Genomic DNA, 15979 nt, shown 5'->3' with positions numbered 1-15979 from the left:
GTAAGGAGGCTCTGATGTTAAGGCCTTGAGCTCAGACACCCTCCTGGCTGACGTTATTGCTACCAGAAACACCACCTTGTATGAGAGAAACAGTAGATAACATGTCGCCAGTGATTTGAAAGGTGGCCCCATTAGCCTGGAAATGACCAGATTGAGGTCCCAGGTCAGGACCGGCCGTCGAACGTGCAGATATAGCCTGTCGAGACCTTTCAGGAAACGACTGGCCATGGGGTTGGCAAAGACCGACTGGCCCTCCATGCCTGGATGGAAGGCCAAAATGGTGGCCAAGTGCACCTTTACTGACTACCTGGACTCCCCTGCTGCTTAAGGTGAAGAAGATAACCCAGTATGAGGGGCATGCACATGAGAGTTGGACGGTGTTGTGCCAGGTAGGTAGCTCTCATGGAAGGTTTCCTACTGCCAAGGAGGACTTGTCTGACTGGGTCCTAACAAGTGAGCTCCATCGGGTTCACACATGGAGTTTCCATGCCATGAAGCTCAGTAATTTGAGGTTAGGGTGCTTGAGACAGCCGTGATCCTGAGTTATCAAGTCCGGGAAGAGCAGCAAGGTGATTGGGGCTTTCCAGGAGAGATGTCTACCAGTGCTGAAGCTATCAAAATCACTGAGGCCTTGTCCCTCTGAACTTTGAGGAGCACCTTATGAACAAGAGGAATTGGAGGGAATGCATCTGCGATGGAGCCGGGGCTGTGATTCAGGAAGGAACAAAACTGCTGGCACTTCTTGTTATGTTGCATGGCGAACAGGTCTATCTGGGGAAACCCTCACTGTTGGAAGATGAGGTTCATGACGTCTGGGCACCGAGACCACTTGTGGCCATGGAACAACCTGCTAAGATAATCCGACAACTCGTTCTGTACTCTAGGGAGGTACGATGCTTCCAGGTGTATCAAGTGAGCTACGCAGAAGTCCCACAGCTTGAGGGCTTCCTGCCTAAGGGGAGAGGAGCATGCACCCCCATCTGTTTATATAAAACATCGCTGTGGTGCTGTCCATCATGACCGATACACATTTCCCTTCCAGATGCACCCAGGAGGTCTGGCATGCCAGGTGGACCACTCAGCTCTCGGATGTTGATGTGAAAAGAGAGCTCCACCTGGGACCAGAGACTTGTGTCCTGAGGTCTCCCAGATTTGCACCCCACCCCAGCACGTCTGTCACCAGCGAGAGGGATGGCTGAGGTCTGGTGAAGGGAACTCCCTCAACCACCACCTGTGGGTCGAACTACCACAGGAGGGACTCGAGGACCGGGTGGGGAAGAGTGAGAACCTTGTCCAGATTGTCCCGAATCAGCTGATATACTGAGGCCAGCTATGCTTGGAGCTGCCGGAGTCCGAGCCTGACGTGCTGTACCACATAGGTACAAACGGCCATGTGTCCCAGAAGCTTTAGGCAATTTCTTGCTGGAACCACGAATCCGGAAGGTACGCCCTGGCCTGCGTGGAGTCCAATACCACCCCTATAAACTCTATCCGCTGAATGGGGGACAGAGTTGATTTTTGCACATTGAGGAGAAGGCCCAGTTGGTCGAATGTTGTTCTCATGAAGTCAACTTGCACCTCCACTGCCACTGCCTTGATCAGCCAGTTGTTGAGTACGGAAACACCTGGAGGAATGCAGCAACGACTGCCATGCACTTGATAAACAGTCAAGGAGCCACTGACAGGCCGAACAGGAGGACTGTGACCGGGTATTGATTGTGGCTCACCATGAACCTGAGGTACCTTCTGTGGGACGACGTGATTGAAATGTGAAAGTAAGTGTCCTTAAAGTCCCCTGGATCCAAGGAAGGGATGATGGAGGGGGACACCCTGACATCAGCTCCCACCCACACCCCACCCCACCCCCACTCTGCACAGCCAGAAGGAGGGTCCCAGGAGCAGCTGCAGGACGGAGCAACGTCGGGGGAGGGCAGGGTGGATTTGATTTAAATCATGATTTAAATATCACTAGTCAGGAAGACTCAATTTAATCATGGATTTTACATAAAAGTGCATTCTTGTTGGTTGTTATAACCTTAATACATATTCTTCACAACTCAGAGATAGATGTAGGTTTCATTTTTAGAAGGAACACATCATACATTTTAAAGTGATTTATTTTGAAAACTTTTCAGATTAGTTTTACAGCTATATCAGAAAATAATGATTGTTTGGTTATTCCATTTACCAAAGGTAACTGAAGCAGATATTTATGAAGTCATTGGGAGGTAAACTATCTCCAGTTTAATAGGTTAATCATTAATATTTGGAGGATTTTCTTGCCATGCTGTATTAGGAGGAGAACATCACCAGACAAACATTTAAATTGTTTTATTTAACTAAAACAATGTTAAGTATTCTGGATTTTTTTCTTCAACAGCAAACATATATTTTAACAAAACAAGCACATGTCCCTCGCTTCTCACATTTATCTCCAGACTTCTTCTCCTTGTCCAGATCTATTCCGCCCCCAACAATCTTCTATTTTTTGAACTTTTAGAAACTTTGCACTTTTAGAGAGTTAAGGGATTGACTCTGTGTACACAAATTTGCAGAGGGACAATTGAGTTGAGATCTGTTATTTCTCACCTCTATATATTTAAAACATTTTTTGCTGTTAACAAGCATGTTACCTCTGGAGACACACATCCACAGTTTAAGAACTGCAAAACTAAGCATCTCTGATGGTATCTTCTAGACTGAGCACTGAGTCCCATTGGGTAGATAGAAAGATTAACCTAAATAATCTATACAGAAGCCCCTGGAACTCCATAAGATTGGGTCCCTAATCCATGAACTATTGGAACTCATTTACAAAACTTCTCTTAAATATATTGTCTCATACTATAGAATTAGAATTTATAATCCCTATTCCATCATGAGCTATCTTTGAGCTATAATGTATCTTAATTAAAACTATCTTTAGATAGGTTTTTTCCTCAAAAAGCATTTTATCAAAAAAGTCCGATTTAAATAAAAAAATCCAATTTTTTTGATTTTTTAAAAAAAAATAATTGATTTTTATCCACCCTGGGGGAGGGGCACCTGAACACATTCTGCCAGCTGTCCGCACTCTGCTATCAGCTGGAGATCACTTAAATCTTTCCTGCGCGGTTGCCCAAGCGCGCACCTTACAGGGAACACAGGCGCTCCCGCTGATTGGCTGCGTCTCCTACCAGGGAGTCTGGCGGAGGGTGGGTGTACAGGTGCCCATAGCCCTTCGAGGGAACAAAGTACCTATGCTTGTTCCTCTTTGCAGTTGGAGGCAAAAAGGCAGGGGTCTGCCACCACGTCTTATTGGCCTCACTAAGGGCAGGTCTTTCACTACCCGCCGATCCGGTGGGTAGTGAACGATCTATCGGGGATCGATTTATCGTGTCTCATCTAGACATGATAAATCGATCCCCGAACATGCTCCCCATTGACTCCGGAATTCCAGCTCACAAGAGGCGAAAGCGGAGTCGACAGGGGAGCAGCAGCAGTCGACTCGCCGCCGTCCTCACGGCCAGGTAAGTCGACCTAAGATACGCCGACTTCAGCTACGCTATTCGCGTAGCTGAAGTTGCATATCTTAGGTTGACCCTTCCCCCTCACACACACAGTGTAGACCAGGGCTAATTGTTTTAATTAGCGGCAGGGCAATGTGGGAGGGGCCCAAGGGAGCAAGGATGTCGACCATGTGGTCAGCGTCTTCCACCACCTCCTCTGCCTGGATCCCCAGGTTCTGTGCCACCCTCATAAGCAGCTGCTGCAGCATCTTGCTTTCCTCCAGGGCCGGGGCCACTGACGTGTCCACCACAACCTCATCACGTGAGAACGAAGCCCCGGCTGGCAATGGGCACTGTTCCCTGCCCTCAGCACTGAGGTGGGTCTCTTGACCCCCAGTGCCCCAGCACAGTCACCGACATTAGGACTGGCACGGTCACTACCAGTGGTGCCGCGGTCATCGACGCTGTGGCAGCTGTGTAGCTACTGCCGGTGCCCCCAGTGCCGACAGTGTCAGATCCAAGGCTGGCGCGATTGGCTTCGGAGTGACGGAGGCACAAAAAACATCGAGATCATTGACGCGGACCTTGAGTGCGACCTTTGGCTCTGGTGGAACCCCCAGGGCATCCAGAATGGCTACTGACCTGGCCACAGTGCCAGGTAGGGCTGTCTGTCGTGCCGGGACTCAGACCTTCTGCCCCTGCTGGAGTGCTATGACTCCACCTCTGACTCCAAGGACTCCAAATAGGAAGACCACGGAAGAGCGGTGCCAGCAACCTGCAACAGGGGCTGGGGGACCGGTGTGGCTCCCCCGCATGGGTGGAAGGTGCCGGAGCGCGATGCCTGGGCGATGGTGAACACCGCCCCATCATCGCCAGCTTGCTCCTAGAAGACACCAAGGGTCATACTGGGGCTGAAGGCCCTGGTGATCTGTCCCACCTTGGAGGGGAGGATGGCACCATGAGCTCCATCAAGTTCCTGGCCACCTCAAACGCCTCCATCATGGATGGAAGCTGCAACTCACAGCTCCAATGGACCAGGGAGCCCTGAGGGTCCGGAATTAACTGGTCCTGCGGGGGCAGGAGTCAATACGATCCTAGTTGGTGGCAGGGCTGAGCTGGCATGGCCCAACGCGGGTCTCATGGATGCCGGCTCCTTCGGTTTTGCTGGAGGAGAACGGCCCCTCTCCAGCCTCCTCTTCTTTTGGGGCACCGGCGATTGAGAACGGTGCTGCCCCATGGCCTGCGCCAAGGCCTGATGGGTGGAGCCATGACGGTACTGACAGCCTCTGGCTGAGTCCTTCCTTGGCGCTGGCTTGTGCGCCACCGGTGCACTCTGCACCGATGACTAAGTGCTCAGGGTCAACTCTGCCGACCCAGGGTCCGAGTGCGGATGGAGCGCAGCCTCCATCAAGAGGACCTTAAGACGCTGGTCTCGGTCCTTGAGAGTCCTGGGATGAAACCCTCTGCAAATTCTGCAGCACTCCTTTTGGTGTCTCTCTCCCAAACACTTCAGACAAGAAGTGTGTGGGTCACTCCTGGGCATCAACTTGCCACAGTCCTCCCAGGATTTAAAACCCGGGAACCGAGGCATGCCCGGGTGCCGGAAAGAGCGTTTGGGGGAACTTGTAGAAATTAAACTTACAGGAAAAAACCTATCTAAACTAACTACTACTACTACTAAACTATAATAATAAACTATATACAAAGTACGAAAGCCACTGCTAGAGTGGAGATGCTTCTGAAGCAAGTGATACAGATGTTCTGGCTAACCGTCACCGGTGGTAAGAAGGAACTGAGGGAGTGGCAGGTCGGCAGGGCCCTATATTGAGCACCATGCACGCACGACCCCAGGGGGCATCCAGGCCAACCTGACGGATACTGCTAGGGGAAAAATCTTCTGGTTGCCATACACATGGTGCACACACACCTAATTGCAATCAACACAAGCAATCACTTGAAGAACAACAAAAGTTCTGACACTTGGTGTGTCCTTGGCTGCAAACAGATCGATCATGGGAACCGCCCAATAGTAACATACTGGTTCTATGAGGGACCTCCACAGTGACTGCTCAGGACTGGCCACGGATTATCTGCTCAGAAAGTCTGCCACGTTCTTGTTGACTCCTGGGAGGTGAAGAGCTATTGGGGTTATCCTGTTAGAGTAGCACGAAATCCGGAGTTTGATGGCTTCCAGACAGAGGGGCTTCTGAGCAACTGCTTCCTTGTTTGCTTGTGCAGTGCACCACAGAAGCATTATGAGTCAGGATCTGCACTGCTAAATTTTAGAGGACAAGCAGGAACACCATAGAGGCCAGACTGGTGACCCAGTTTCAGGATATTTATGTGCAATCTCAAGTCTTCTGGGGATCCTGTGCATTTGCTGCTGCTTCAGTGCACAGGATATCTCTGGTTCTTCCGCTGGGGTGTAACTCAGACCCTTGAAGGGCGTGGCCACCGGTACCACTGCTGTAGTCAGTACCGAATCACTAACCTGCCTTCTTTCCTGCACACCAGACAGCAAATAAGCTTCTCTCTTCAGACATGGGGTCTTCAGAGAATTTGGAGGCTTTGCCTCAGCAGAGTGATGTTTAGAGTCCTCCTTTGGGGGCAGGGGGGTGTCCTATGTGGTGCTTGGAGCTGTGCTGAGGTAGCCAGTGCTGAAGTAGTCTGTGTCAAAGACATCAGCATATTCTTCAACACTGCATTCCCTCAAGATCCCGGAGCATTGTGTCTGGTTGAGGAAGCACTGACTCATTATTTCTTAGGCTCTGGTCTGCACATTTGTGTTTATTCTGGGTCAGAAGTGATCTGCATGGACTGCTCCAGCAGATGTAGCTTACAGCCCTGGACTTGAAAGTCCTAATAAAGAGAGACCAGCATGCACGGCCCTGGCAAGCAGAGCACATATACAGGATATGGCTCTATCCCAAGTAGAACAGACATCAAAACGACGTCTGTCTGGGAGGGGGATCAGGCAGTCACAGGGGTCAAGGTTTGATCCCTGATGGCTTCAAGTCTGCCCTAAGGTGTGGGATTTGGAAAATAGCACCTCACCATGCTGTGCACTGGTGTTGGGATGAGAGGGAGGCTGCCAAGAAATGTTTGTGGGGGGTGGATGGGTGTGTTTTAACATCCAATATAAAGCAGTGGAGAAGATGAAGTTTTTCACCAAAATTGTGAAACACACATTTTTTAAAGGTCTGAAGAAAGTAACAGGTCAGGTACTCACTAGGTTCACCTTGTTCCTTGGGGCGGTAAGACAGAACCAACAGGGGGTCACAACCCCGCCGCCCCTTATTGCCCTCACATGGGGAACAAGAAGATACTGGGCATGTGCGTGACTGTGAAGAACACTGCTATTCAAAAGACTGATCTCATGCCCATGAGGCACACAGGCATCTCCTAAGGGATCCACCCTGATACACACTGGAAGAATTTCCATTAGTCCCAAGGATTACTCAAACACACACAACACCCTGCCTCCAGACCATTGTAATTAGTTAACCGCTTTCCTTTCAACCTTTTTATGAATCTGTTGATGCACCTGATTCATCACTACGCCAGTTCTCTTGCATGTTCATTCAGGGCCACATGATAGGCATTTAGGGGACACGTGCTGGAGATGGAGAAATAGACATATTTTGTCCATATGAAAAACAATGACGTTCATAGCTTGGAATCCATGTGAGATCCCCAACTCCTGAGGTATGTAGAGGCTCCATTATATACCGGAACAAAAAAAATCATACAAGTGTAACAATTTCACAGCCATTCCTTTTGTCTATTTTCTGGGTGGGGGAATTTATGACTGACCTTTATGTGTCTGTTCATAGCAGTAGACTGTGCCGCTCGCACCAGACCCTCTAATTCAGCACCACTGAAGTTTTTGGTCTCCACAGACAGTTCTTTAATATCCACATCTTCAGACAGCAGCTGGTGTTCCCGCATCCTTGCTGTGTGGATATGAAGAATCTGAAGTCGGCCCTTCTCATCTGGTAAACCTGAGAATTGTAAACAGAAAGTGTCAGTCCTTGTCCTCTGCTGTCTCAATGCAGCAACTTCAGGACAACAGTGTTACTGGCAGCCTCTCCTTACAGCTACAGCATGCAGGTGATTGCTTATCTCCATGAGCAGCCTCCATTCATGTATGAAGTAGGATACTTTACAGTGACTTTTATCAGAGAACCTCAAAAAACATTAATGACACCTCAGCCCCCCTGTGACTAGGGCTTGTGGACATGACCACTGAGTTCGCAGCAAGCGAGGGTGTGAATGTACCCACATTAGATGCCCATGTGCACCTGCGGCTGTGCACTAAGAGCTCCCTAGTGCACTTGAATTTACTGCCATTTCAAAGCGTGGTAGATCAAATCGCATTACAGAATTCTTCTTGTGCAGCAGCAAGGTCCACACAGACACTTAGTGTGTGGCAAGCTAGTGCAGGGTAGATTCACATCCCAGCTTGCTGCAAACTAAGTCTAACAAGCCTTTAGTCAGAATTATCCCCCATTTACAGATGGAGAAAATGATACACAAGGTTTAAGTGATTTGATCATGCAGCAAGTCACTGGCAGAGAAGGAACTCCTGTATTCAATTCCTGAATCCCAGTTGCCGCGTGTCACACATGCAGGCAGGCTGGCCTCATGCATTCAGCGGGGCTATGGGCAAGCTGGGGAGTTTGGGCTATAATTAAGGCTGCATGTCTGTCTTTTGCAGAGGCCGGTGCAGCTGGCTCAGGGGCTGCCCAAACACTCGGACAGCCCCAAGGACAGCATCAGCAGTTTGGGTGCGGGAGGGGGCTCAGGCTGTATCAGGGGGTTGGGGTGTGGGGCGGCGCTTACCTTGCGGGGAGGGCTCCCCAGAAGCAGCCAGCACGTCCCTGAAGCTCCTAGGTGGAGAGGCCAGGGGACTCTGTGTGCTGCCCCTGTTCGCAGGCCCCGGCCCCGCAGCTCCCATTGGCTGCACTTCCCAGCCAACAGAAGCTGCAGAGCCTGAGCTCGTGGCAGGGGCAGCATGTGGAGCCCTCCTGGTCTTCCCTCCCCCTAGGAGCTGCAGGGACATGCCAGCCACTTCCAGGGAGCTCACGGAGCCGGGTAGGGAGCCTGCCAGCCCCTCTAACCAACCCCCCCTCAAACCCAGTAGGGGTCCCAGGCTGCGCACTGCCACCCAGCACCAGCGGGGGTTCCATGCAGCATCCCCTCTAATTTTTTTTACCCATGTGCAGAATGAATTTTGTTAAATGCACCAACATAGAGGTGACGTGCGACACATCACCTTCCCATTGGTGCACATAACAAAACTCATATGGTGGGGTGGGGCCAAGGCGTTTGGAGTGTAGGATGGGGCTCACGGCTGGGGCAGAGGGTTGGGGTGCAGGCTCTGGGGTGGGGCCAGAGATGAGGGACTATGGGTTGGGGTGCAGGGAGGTGTGGGCTCCAGCTTGGAGTGCGGGCTTTGGGGTGGGGCCGCGGATGACAGGCTTGGGGTGCAGGCTGCCCTGGGGCTACGGCGGGAAGAGAGGACTCCCTCCCAGCTCTCTCTCCCCGCAGCAGCACCTGGGCTAGGGGGTGAGAGGCTCCTCTCCCTGCCACAGCAGCTCCGGACCAGGGCTCAGCTGAGGCGCCTCTCCCCCAGCCACAGCAGGTCCAGGCAAGGCTGAGTTGGGGCTGGGGAAGGGGCGCCTCTCCCCTGCCTGCAGCAGGTCTGGGCCACATGAGAAGCATCGCTCCCCGCTGCAGCCTTGAGCGCCTGCACGGCGCTTAATAGGCTGCTGTGAAGCCGCACAGCTTAGAGGGAACTTAGGTCCCAGGCTGTGTGCCACCACCGCCCGCCCCAGCACCTGTGGACCAAGTTTTAGTCGGGGTATATAGTACAAGTCATGCACAGGTCACAGGCCGTGAATTTTTGTTTACTGCCCGTGATCTGTCCATGACTTTTTCTAAAAATACCCATGACTAAAACAAAGCCTTAGCTACAATTCATCCTGGCTGCCACAAGGGGCTACAGTCGCACCTGCTAAACAGGAAGACAGGTGGCCTCTCCACCTCCTCTCTGGATGTTCTCTGCCATTTGTTAGGATTCCTTTTGTTCTGAGAGCTCTAAGGAATAAGGTCCTGCCTACCTATACCTGCTCCCAAGGGAATCTGTTGTCAATCCAATGCCTTTCACTGGCACTAAAACTATATTTTTGAAAAGCAATATTTATGATTGTATGTAAATATACAAGCTAATTACATCATTTACATAAAATGTCACACATGGAGCTGCACAAAACTTGGCACTTACGCACTGTAGCGATAGACTATTGCCTACTGAGCACCAACTGGCCCGCTTACCAATCTCCATTTTCACCTCCAATCTCCCAGGTCGCAACAGGGCCTCATCAATCAGGTCTGGTCTGTTGGTCATTCCTAATTACAAAGGTGAAGTCAAAAGAAGCATTAGCTGAGACTAAGTTTCTAACTATCATCTGAATGTTAAATACAGCCTTGTAAAGTCAAGGAGAAGATTTTGAGAGAGAAAATAAGAGGACTATTAAAAAAATCACAGCACTTTTGGAGGTCTGTGGGTTGTCAGCAGCCAGGATTGAACCTAGCATCTCTGGATCTAAACACAAGAGTTCCAATTCCTGAATTACAAGACCCAGCTCAGTTAGCCAAGGCTGTAGCAGACTCACCAATCTCGGTCTGCCAGGTGCCACTGGAGGGGGACAGAGCACCGCACTGACTGGGTTACCCATGCTCCCCCACAAGACTGAACACGGGAACCCACAAGGCTCTCTGGTGTCTTGGATTAGCCCAAATGGAGGCCTTTAAGAGCAAGGAAAACTAAAGCAAGCTGACATAACTAAAGAATTAGTAGAGAACCGATTAGAGGGACATTCAAAAGTAACACAATACTAGTGCTCACGGTGTAGTTGGCAGACGCGCTATGGTATGAACAGGCACTACAGGAGGGGTAGGCAACCTATGGGACGTGTGCCAAAGGTGGCACGCGAGCGGATTTTCAGTGGCACTCACATTGCCTGGGTCCTGGCCACCGGTCCCGGGGGCTCTGCATTTTAATTTAATTTTAAATGAAGCTTCTTAAACATTTTTAAAACCTTATTTACTTTACATACAACAATAGTTCAGTTATATATTAAAGACTTATAGAAAGAGAACTTCTAAAAACATTAAATGTATGACTGGCACGCGAAACCTTAAATTAGAGGGAATAAATGAAGACTCGGCACACCGCTTCTGAAAGGCTGCCGACCCCTGCACTACAGACTTAATGCTCCTCTCATTCTTGGTCTCTCCAAGCTTATGAGGGTTGAGGCACACTGGTGGACAAAGGCAGGGAAGCTCCCAGTGCCCCCGTCTGGCCTGTACCTGCCCTGAGGATGGAGAGCTTTGTCAGGACTAAATTCACACATAAGACCGCCGCTGAAATCCTCCAATTTCAAATGTTGAAGCCAAATATTTCGTTCCCATTCTGCCAAGACAGCCCCACCTCAATTGTTTATCATTTTATGGTGTCTGAATCACTAAGTCTCTCCTTTTAAGCACTGGGTTCTTAAGCCAATCTTTATTTCATTGCTCTTTACTTTGACATTCTTGTCAATATAAGTTCTTTCTTCTTGTGCATTTTATCTTAAAATAGAGAAACAAAATTTCTTCCCCTTTGTTACTAAGACCAGCAATTGGAGTCTCTTACATTACACTACAGTTTTCCTTGGACAAAAAGCCGCAATTCTGGGCATAGCTCATTTGAATAAGTCCAGTTTTTGTTTCCAGAATGCCTTGCATCAGCCCAACTGTAGTTATTTGTCATCACATTCTTAGTGCGATGGGATTTTGCAGCTTCTATTAGAGCTAGCACAGTGGGAGGGGAGGTGGATAACACACATTTCCAAACCAAGGTATCCTGCCTGACCTGCATTTTTAGAAACCGCGGCATCACACTTGAAGTTTTCATACCAATGACCAAGATGTTATTTAGCTGCTCCACCCCATCGATTTTAGACAGCAGCTGGTTAACGACAGTATCATGGACCCCAGTGCTGCCCGCCATGCTCCCTCTCTGCTTGCAGATGGCATCAATTTCATCAAAGATTATGATGTGGAGACCACTGTTTGCCCCAAGCTATTGGAAAGAAATAATATAAGAATACTCCAAGTTATCAATGAAATTGACCAGACAAAATGGCTAATATTCTACCCTTTCTTGGCTCCTGCTGGTGAGAGAACACTGAGACATTGGCATGTTTTTATCAGTGATCCTACAAAATGCTGTGTGGCAGACACCCTGTAGGTCAAGTCCTTAACTTTCCATTGCCTGGTCTACACTAGGATTTAAAGGAGTGAGAACATGTGTTAGTTAACATGTGCTACCTCATTTTAGGTCTATATGAGGTCATGCGTTAAACTGGCTGAGTTAAATTTAAGGCTCCCCCTTGGCTTTAACTTGACCACTTTACCACTTGTTAAATGCAGCATGTGCATTGTCTACACGAGAATTTTAAAATCTGTTAGCACATGTTAACATAACTCCTTTAAGTAGTAGTTTGAACAAGGCCCTGGATACCAGAAGGCCTTTAAGAGGAGTAAACATTTTTGTCATTTAGGGATTTTTTCTTATTTTCCTCCATATTTGAAATTCTCTAAAAAAGGCACAGGCTGCCATCCTAGTCTGATCACATTACAAAAGCATAAAGCATTTACACTCCTATGATTTCAGGCGCTTTGCAGACATATCAGCTCCCCTTGTGTGTGCAAACAATGGGGTCATGGCACTCCTTGGGCTTCCCTATGTGCAAATGCCTCAACACAGTCTGGAGCAGGAAAATAGTCAAAGCAGACACTACCTTGGGGGCTTATGGGGAGTAGGTGTGTCTATATATTTCACCCAAACAAGAACAAACAGGTACATGTCAGTTCTGCTCTCCTGGACCATGAGCTAGATAATTAAGAAAAAGTGTTTACTTACGTAACACCATCACTTTGAGATCCTGCGCACATTACAGCTTGAATCATAAAGCAAAAACTACATCCAAAAGTTGTAGTCTAGTAATAGCTTAAGGAAACAAGACTAAAACAGTCCAATATAGTGTAGTTGAGGCCCTATACTCAACTCAACACCATCCCTCTGTCTCATGTGATAACTATGGAAAACCGCATTCCATGAATTCCAAAATTTCAGGGAAAATTCTCGACATCAATAGACACAACCCCAGTGGATTCTGCTGCAAATAGGAACACTGGAAAAGCCCAATTCAGAAGAAAATCTGATACTGCAGGCAGAAGAATCTGTTGCTCCCTGTCCAGAAGCAGCACCTTAACTTGCTGCTTGGGGAGCTTGTCAGCAGCCTGAGCTCTAACAGAAATAAGAAAGCCTTGCAAGGTTGGCTTACAAGGGAGGAAGCAGCAGGGACTCAGAAAGGACTTGGGAGCGAGTGCTGATGGTGAAGTGAAGAAGCAAAGACCAGGAGGGTCAAAACAGGGACCCCAAGAGCAGTGGGGCTGTTAGATTTTAAGGCCAGAAAGGAAGGTTACATCTTATAGTAATACCCTCCACCTTACAGTAAGTGGAGTTGCAGATGTGTGCTCCCAATCTGTATTCCATTATGGGTGTGTATGCGCTCTGCACATCTAAGACCAGAAGATTCTTGCTAGAAGATGCGCCTGCTAGCAAGAATCTTCCAGTCTCAGTCACATAAAGTGAGTGCATGAGCACCAACGCTGGAATACACACAGGGACCATCAAAGAAGAAGGGACCACTGTAATCATGAAGAATAACCTCTTGATTTAAAAATGGCCAGCGATGAAGAAACCACTATGACCATTGGTAAGTTGTCCAAATAGTTAATTACCTGCACTGATAAAAATCGATACCTTACTTCTAGTCTGAATTCATCTCATTTCAACTACCATTGTCTGGTCTCTAAGGTGACTTGATTACCGTGTATAAGTACCTTCACAGGGAGAGTATACCACGTATAAAAGGACAAGTGTAGAAGAAAAATTTCTGTTCCTCAGGTAGATATTTATAGACTGTGATCATGTCATTGCTTAACCTTCTCTTTGTTAAGCTAAATAGATAAAGCTCCTTAAGACTAACATTATAAGGCAGGTTTCAGAGTGGTAGCCGTGTTAGTCTGTATCAGCAAAAAGAACGAGGAGTACTTGTGGCACCTTAGAGACTAACAAATTTATTTGAGCATAAGCTTTCATGGGCTATAACCCACTTCATCAGATGTATGCAGTGGAAAATACAGTAGGAAGATATATATATAGAGAGAGAGAGAGATATAGATATAGATAGATAGATAGATAGATATACACACACACACACACACAATATGAAAAATTCAGGGTTGCCATACCAACTCTAACTAGACTAATCGATTAAGGTGGGCTATTATCAGCAGGAGAAAAAAAAACTTTTGTAGTGATAATCTTTTGTAACTTTTGTAGGATGGCCATTTCAAACAGTTGACAAGAAGGTGTGAGTAACAATAGGGGGAAATTAGCATGGGGAAATAGTTTTTACTTTGTGTAATGGCTCATCAACTCCCAGTCTTTATTCAAGCCTAATTTAATGGTGTCCAGTTTGTAAATAAATTCCAGTTCTGCAGTTTCTCGTTGGAGTCTGTTTTTGAAGGTTTTTTTGTTGAATAATTGTGACTTTTCGGTCTGTAATTGAGGGACCAAAGAGACTGAAGTGTTCTCCAACTGGCTTTTGAATGTTATAATTCTTGACATCTGATTTGTGTCCATTTATTCTTTTGCGTAGAGACTGTCCAGTTTGGCCAATGTACATGGCAGAGTGGCATTGCTGGCACATGATGGCATATATCACATTGGTAGACATGCAGGTGAACGAGCCCCTGATAGCGTGGCTGATGTGATTAGGTCCTGTGATGGTGTCCCTTGAATAGATATGTGGACAGAGTTGGCAACGGGCTTTGTTGCAAGGATATAGATATATATACACCTCTTCCTACTGTATTTTCCACTGCATACATCTGATGAAGTGGGTTTTAGCCCATGAAAGCTTATGCTCAAATCAATTTGTTAGTCTCTAAGGTGCCACAAGTAAGCCTTGTTCTTTTTATTATAAGGCAGGTTTTCCAATCCTTTCATCATTTTCGTGGTTCTGCTCTGAACCCTCTCCAATTTATCAATATCCTTCTTGAACTGTGGACACCAGAACTGGACACACAATTCCAGCGGCGAACACAAGTGCCAAATACAGAGGAAATAGCACCTCCCTATTCATACTCAATATTCCCATTTATGCATCCCAGGATCGCATTCACCTTTTGGGACACAGCGTCACACTGGAAGCTCATGTTCAGCTGGTTATTTGGGGAAGTTCAATGGCCTGTGCTATCCAGGAGGCCAGTCTAGATAATCACAATGGTCCCTTCTGGCCGTGGAATCTATGCATTATCCACCAGGACCCTGCAAGACTTTTTCAGAATCACCGATTCCCAGGACAGTTGCTCCCATTCTGTAAGTAGGGTCTGTATTCTGAGTTCCTAGATGTATTTGACTTTTACATTTGGGGAGTAGTGATAAGAGAGAGTAATGTGGGGTGGGGAGGGGGAGAATGGGAGGAGGCCCATGTATGCGGCAGAGGGGGAAATGTGGGACACACACAGCCTTGTGGGGGGCGGGAATTGGGAACACAGAGCCACAGTGTGGGGTTGGGTGGAGTTAGAGAGGGTGGCACACAGGGAACTCATGGGGCAACAGAAGGATGAAAGGAACCCCTGGAGCGTGCAATGCGCTCGGCCTACAGAAGCTAGGATGGGTGCAACACCCTACGGTCGATGAGGCCTATAAACTGATTGTTTAACATAACACTGCACCCAATTACCTCTTCCTAAGCCCATTTTTAAAGGAGAATATTAATTCAAACCAACTTGGCCAAACTCTAAATACACAATAAATACCTCAATCTAAGCCTCAATCACTCATTTCTAGCCATTCAAATATCCACCAGATGCCACTGGGAGAGAGAATAAGGCAGGGTCTTTTTTCTGCCCATATTTACACTGTCAAGCCATTTTCTCCCCTCCAAAATCCTGCTTTAAAAAACAATCTTTTGTGGCTAGCAAGGAGCTGGAGACAATGTGAACAGTATGCGAGAATATGCTGTCGCGCTGGCAATCTGCCACCGGCACAAGTCATTACAATTGTGACCTTTCCGAGACTTTCCTAATCTCCTAACTTGTCATCAGGACCACTCCCTCCAGCCAGCATAAGGTCTATTTTAACAGGTGTGTACCTCAAAAGAGAAAGAGCTCACAGATACAGTTTTATAGCAATAAACTGGAGAGGAAGGGACTTGCAGGGGCTCAAATTAACACTCTCCTGATAGCCCTACAGCTGTAACTGATCAGTACATTTTTAGAGGAAAGAACAAATCCTTATAAACTTCAAATTCTGCCTCTCCTTCAGCAAAGGATCTTGTCAAAAGCACAGAGATGACACTTTTCCT

The 15979-nt window shown here is 47.8% G+C and overlaps 1 protein-coding gene across 3 annotated transcripts in view; it reads right to left on the bottom strand.

Moving 5' to 3' along the window:
- NSF (N-ethylmaleimide sensitive factor, vesicle fusing ATPase) overlaps positions 1-15979 on the bottom strand; it is a 187014-nt gene that overhangs the window by 68508 nt on the left and 102527 nt on the right. For all 3 annotated transcript variants that reach the window (XM_084615992.1, XM_084615991.1, XM_084615993.1), the window contains exons 10-12: positions 11451-11616; positions 9825-9899; positions 7302-7489 (exon numbers count right to left, since the gene is read on the bottom strand). In XM_084615992.1, the coding sequence (XP_084472118.1) occupies positions 7302-7489; positions 9825-9899; positions 11451-11616 (429 nt within the window). The remainder of the gene's footprint in view (positions 1-7301; positions 7490-9824; positions 9900-11450; positions 11617-15979) is intronic.

Source organism: Lepidochelys olivacea, assembly GCF_965140295.1.
Source record: "Lepidochelys olivacea isolate rLepOli2 genome assembly, chromosome: 27".
NCBI classification, from domain to species: domain Eukaryota; kingdom Metazoa; phylum Chordata; order Testudines; family Cheloniidae; genus Lepidochelys; species Lepidochelys olivacea.
The sequence above is the reverse complement of the archived record's forward strand: the minus strand, read 5'-3'. Positions and strand labels throughout refer to the sequence as shown.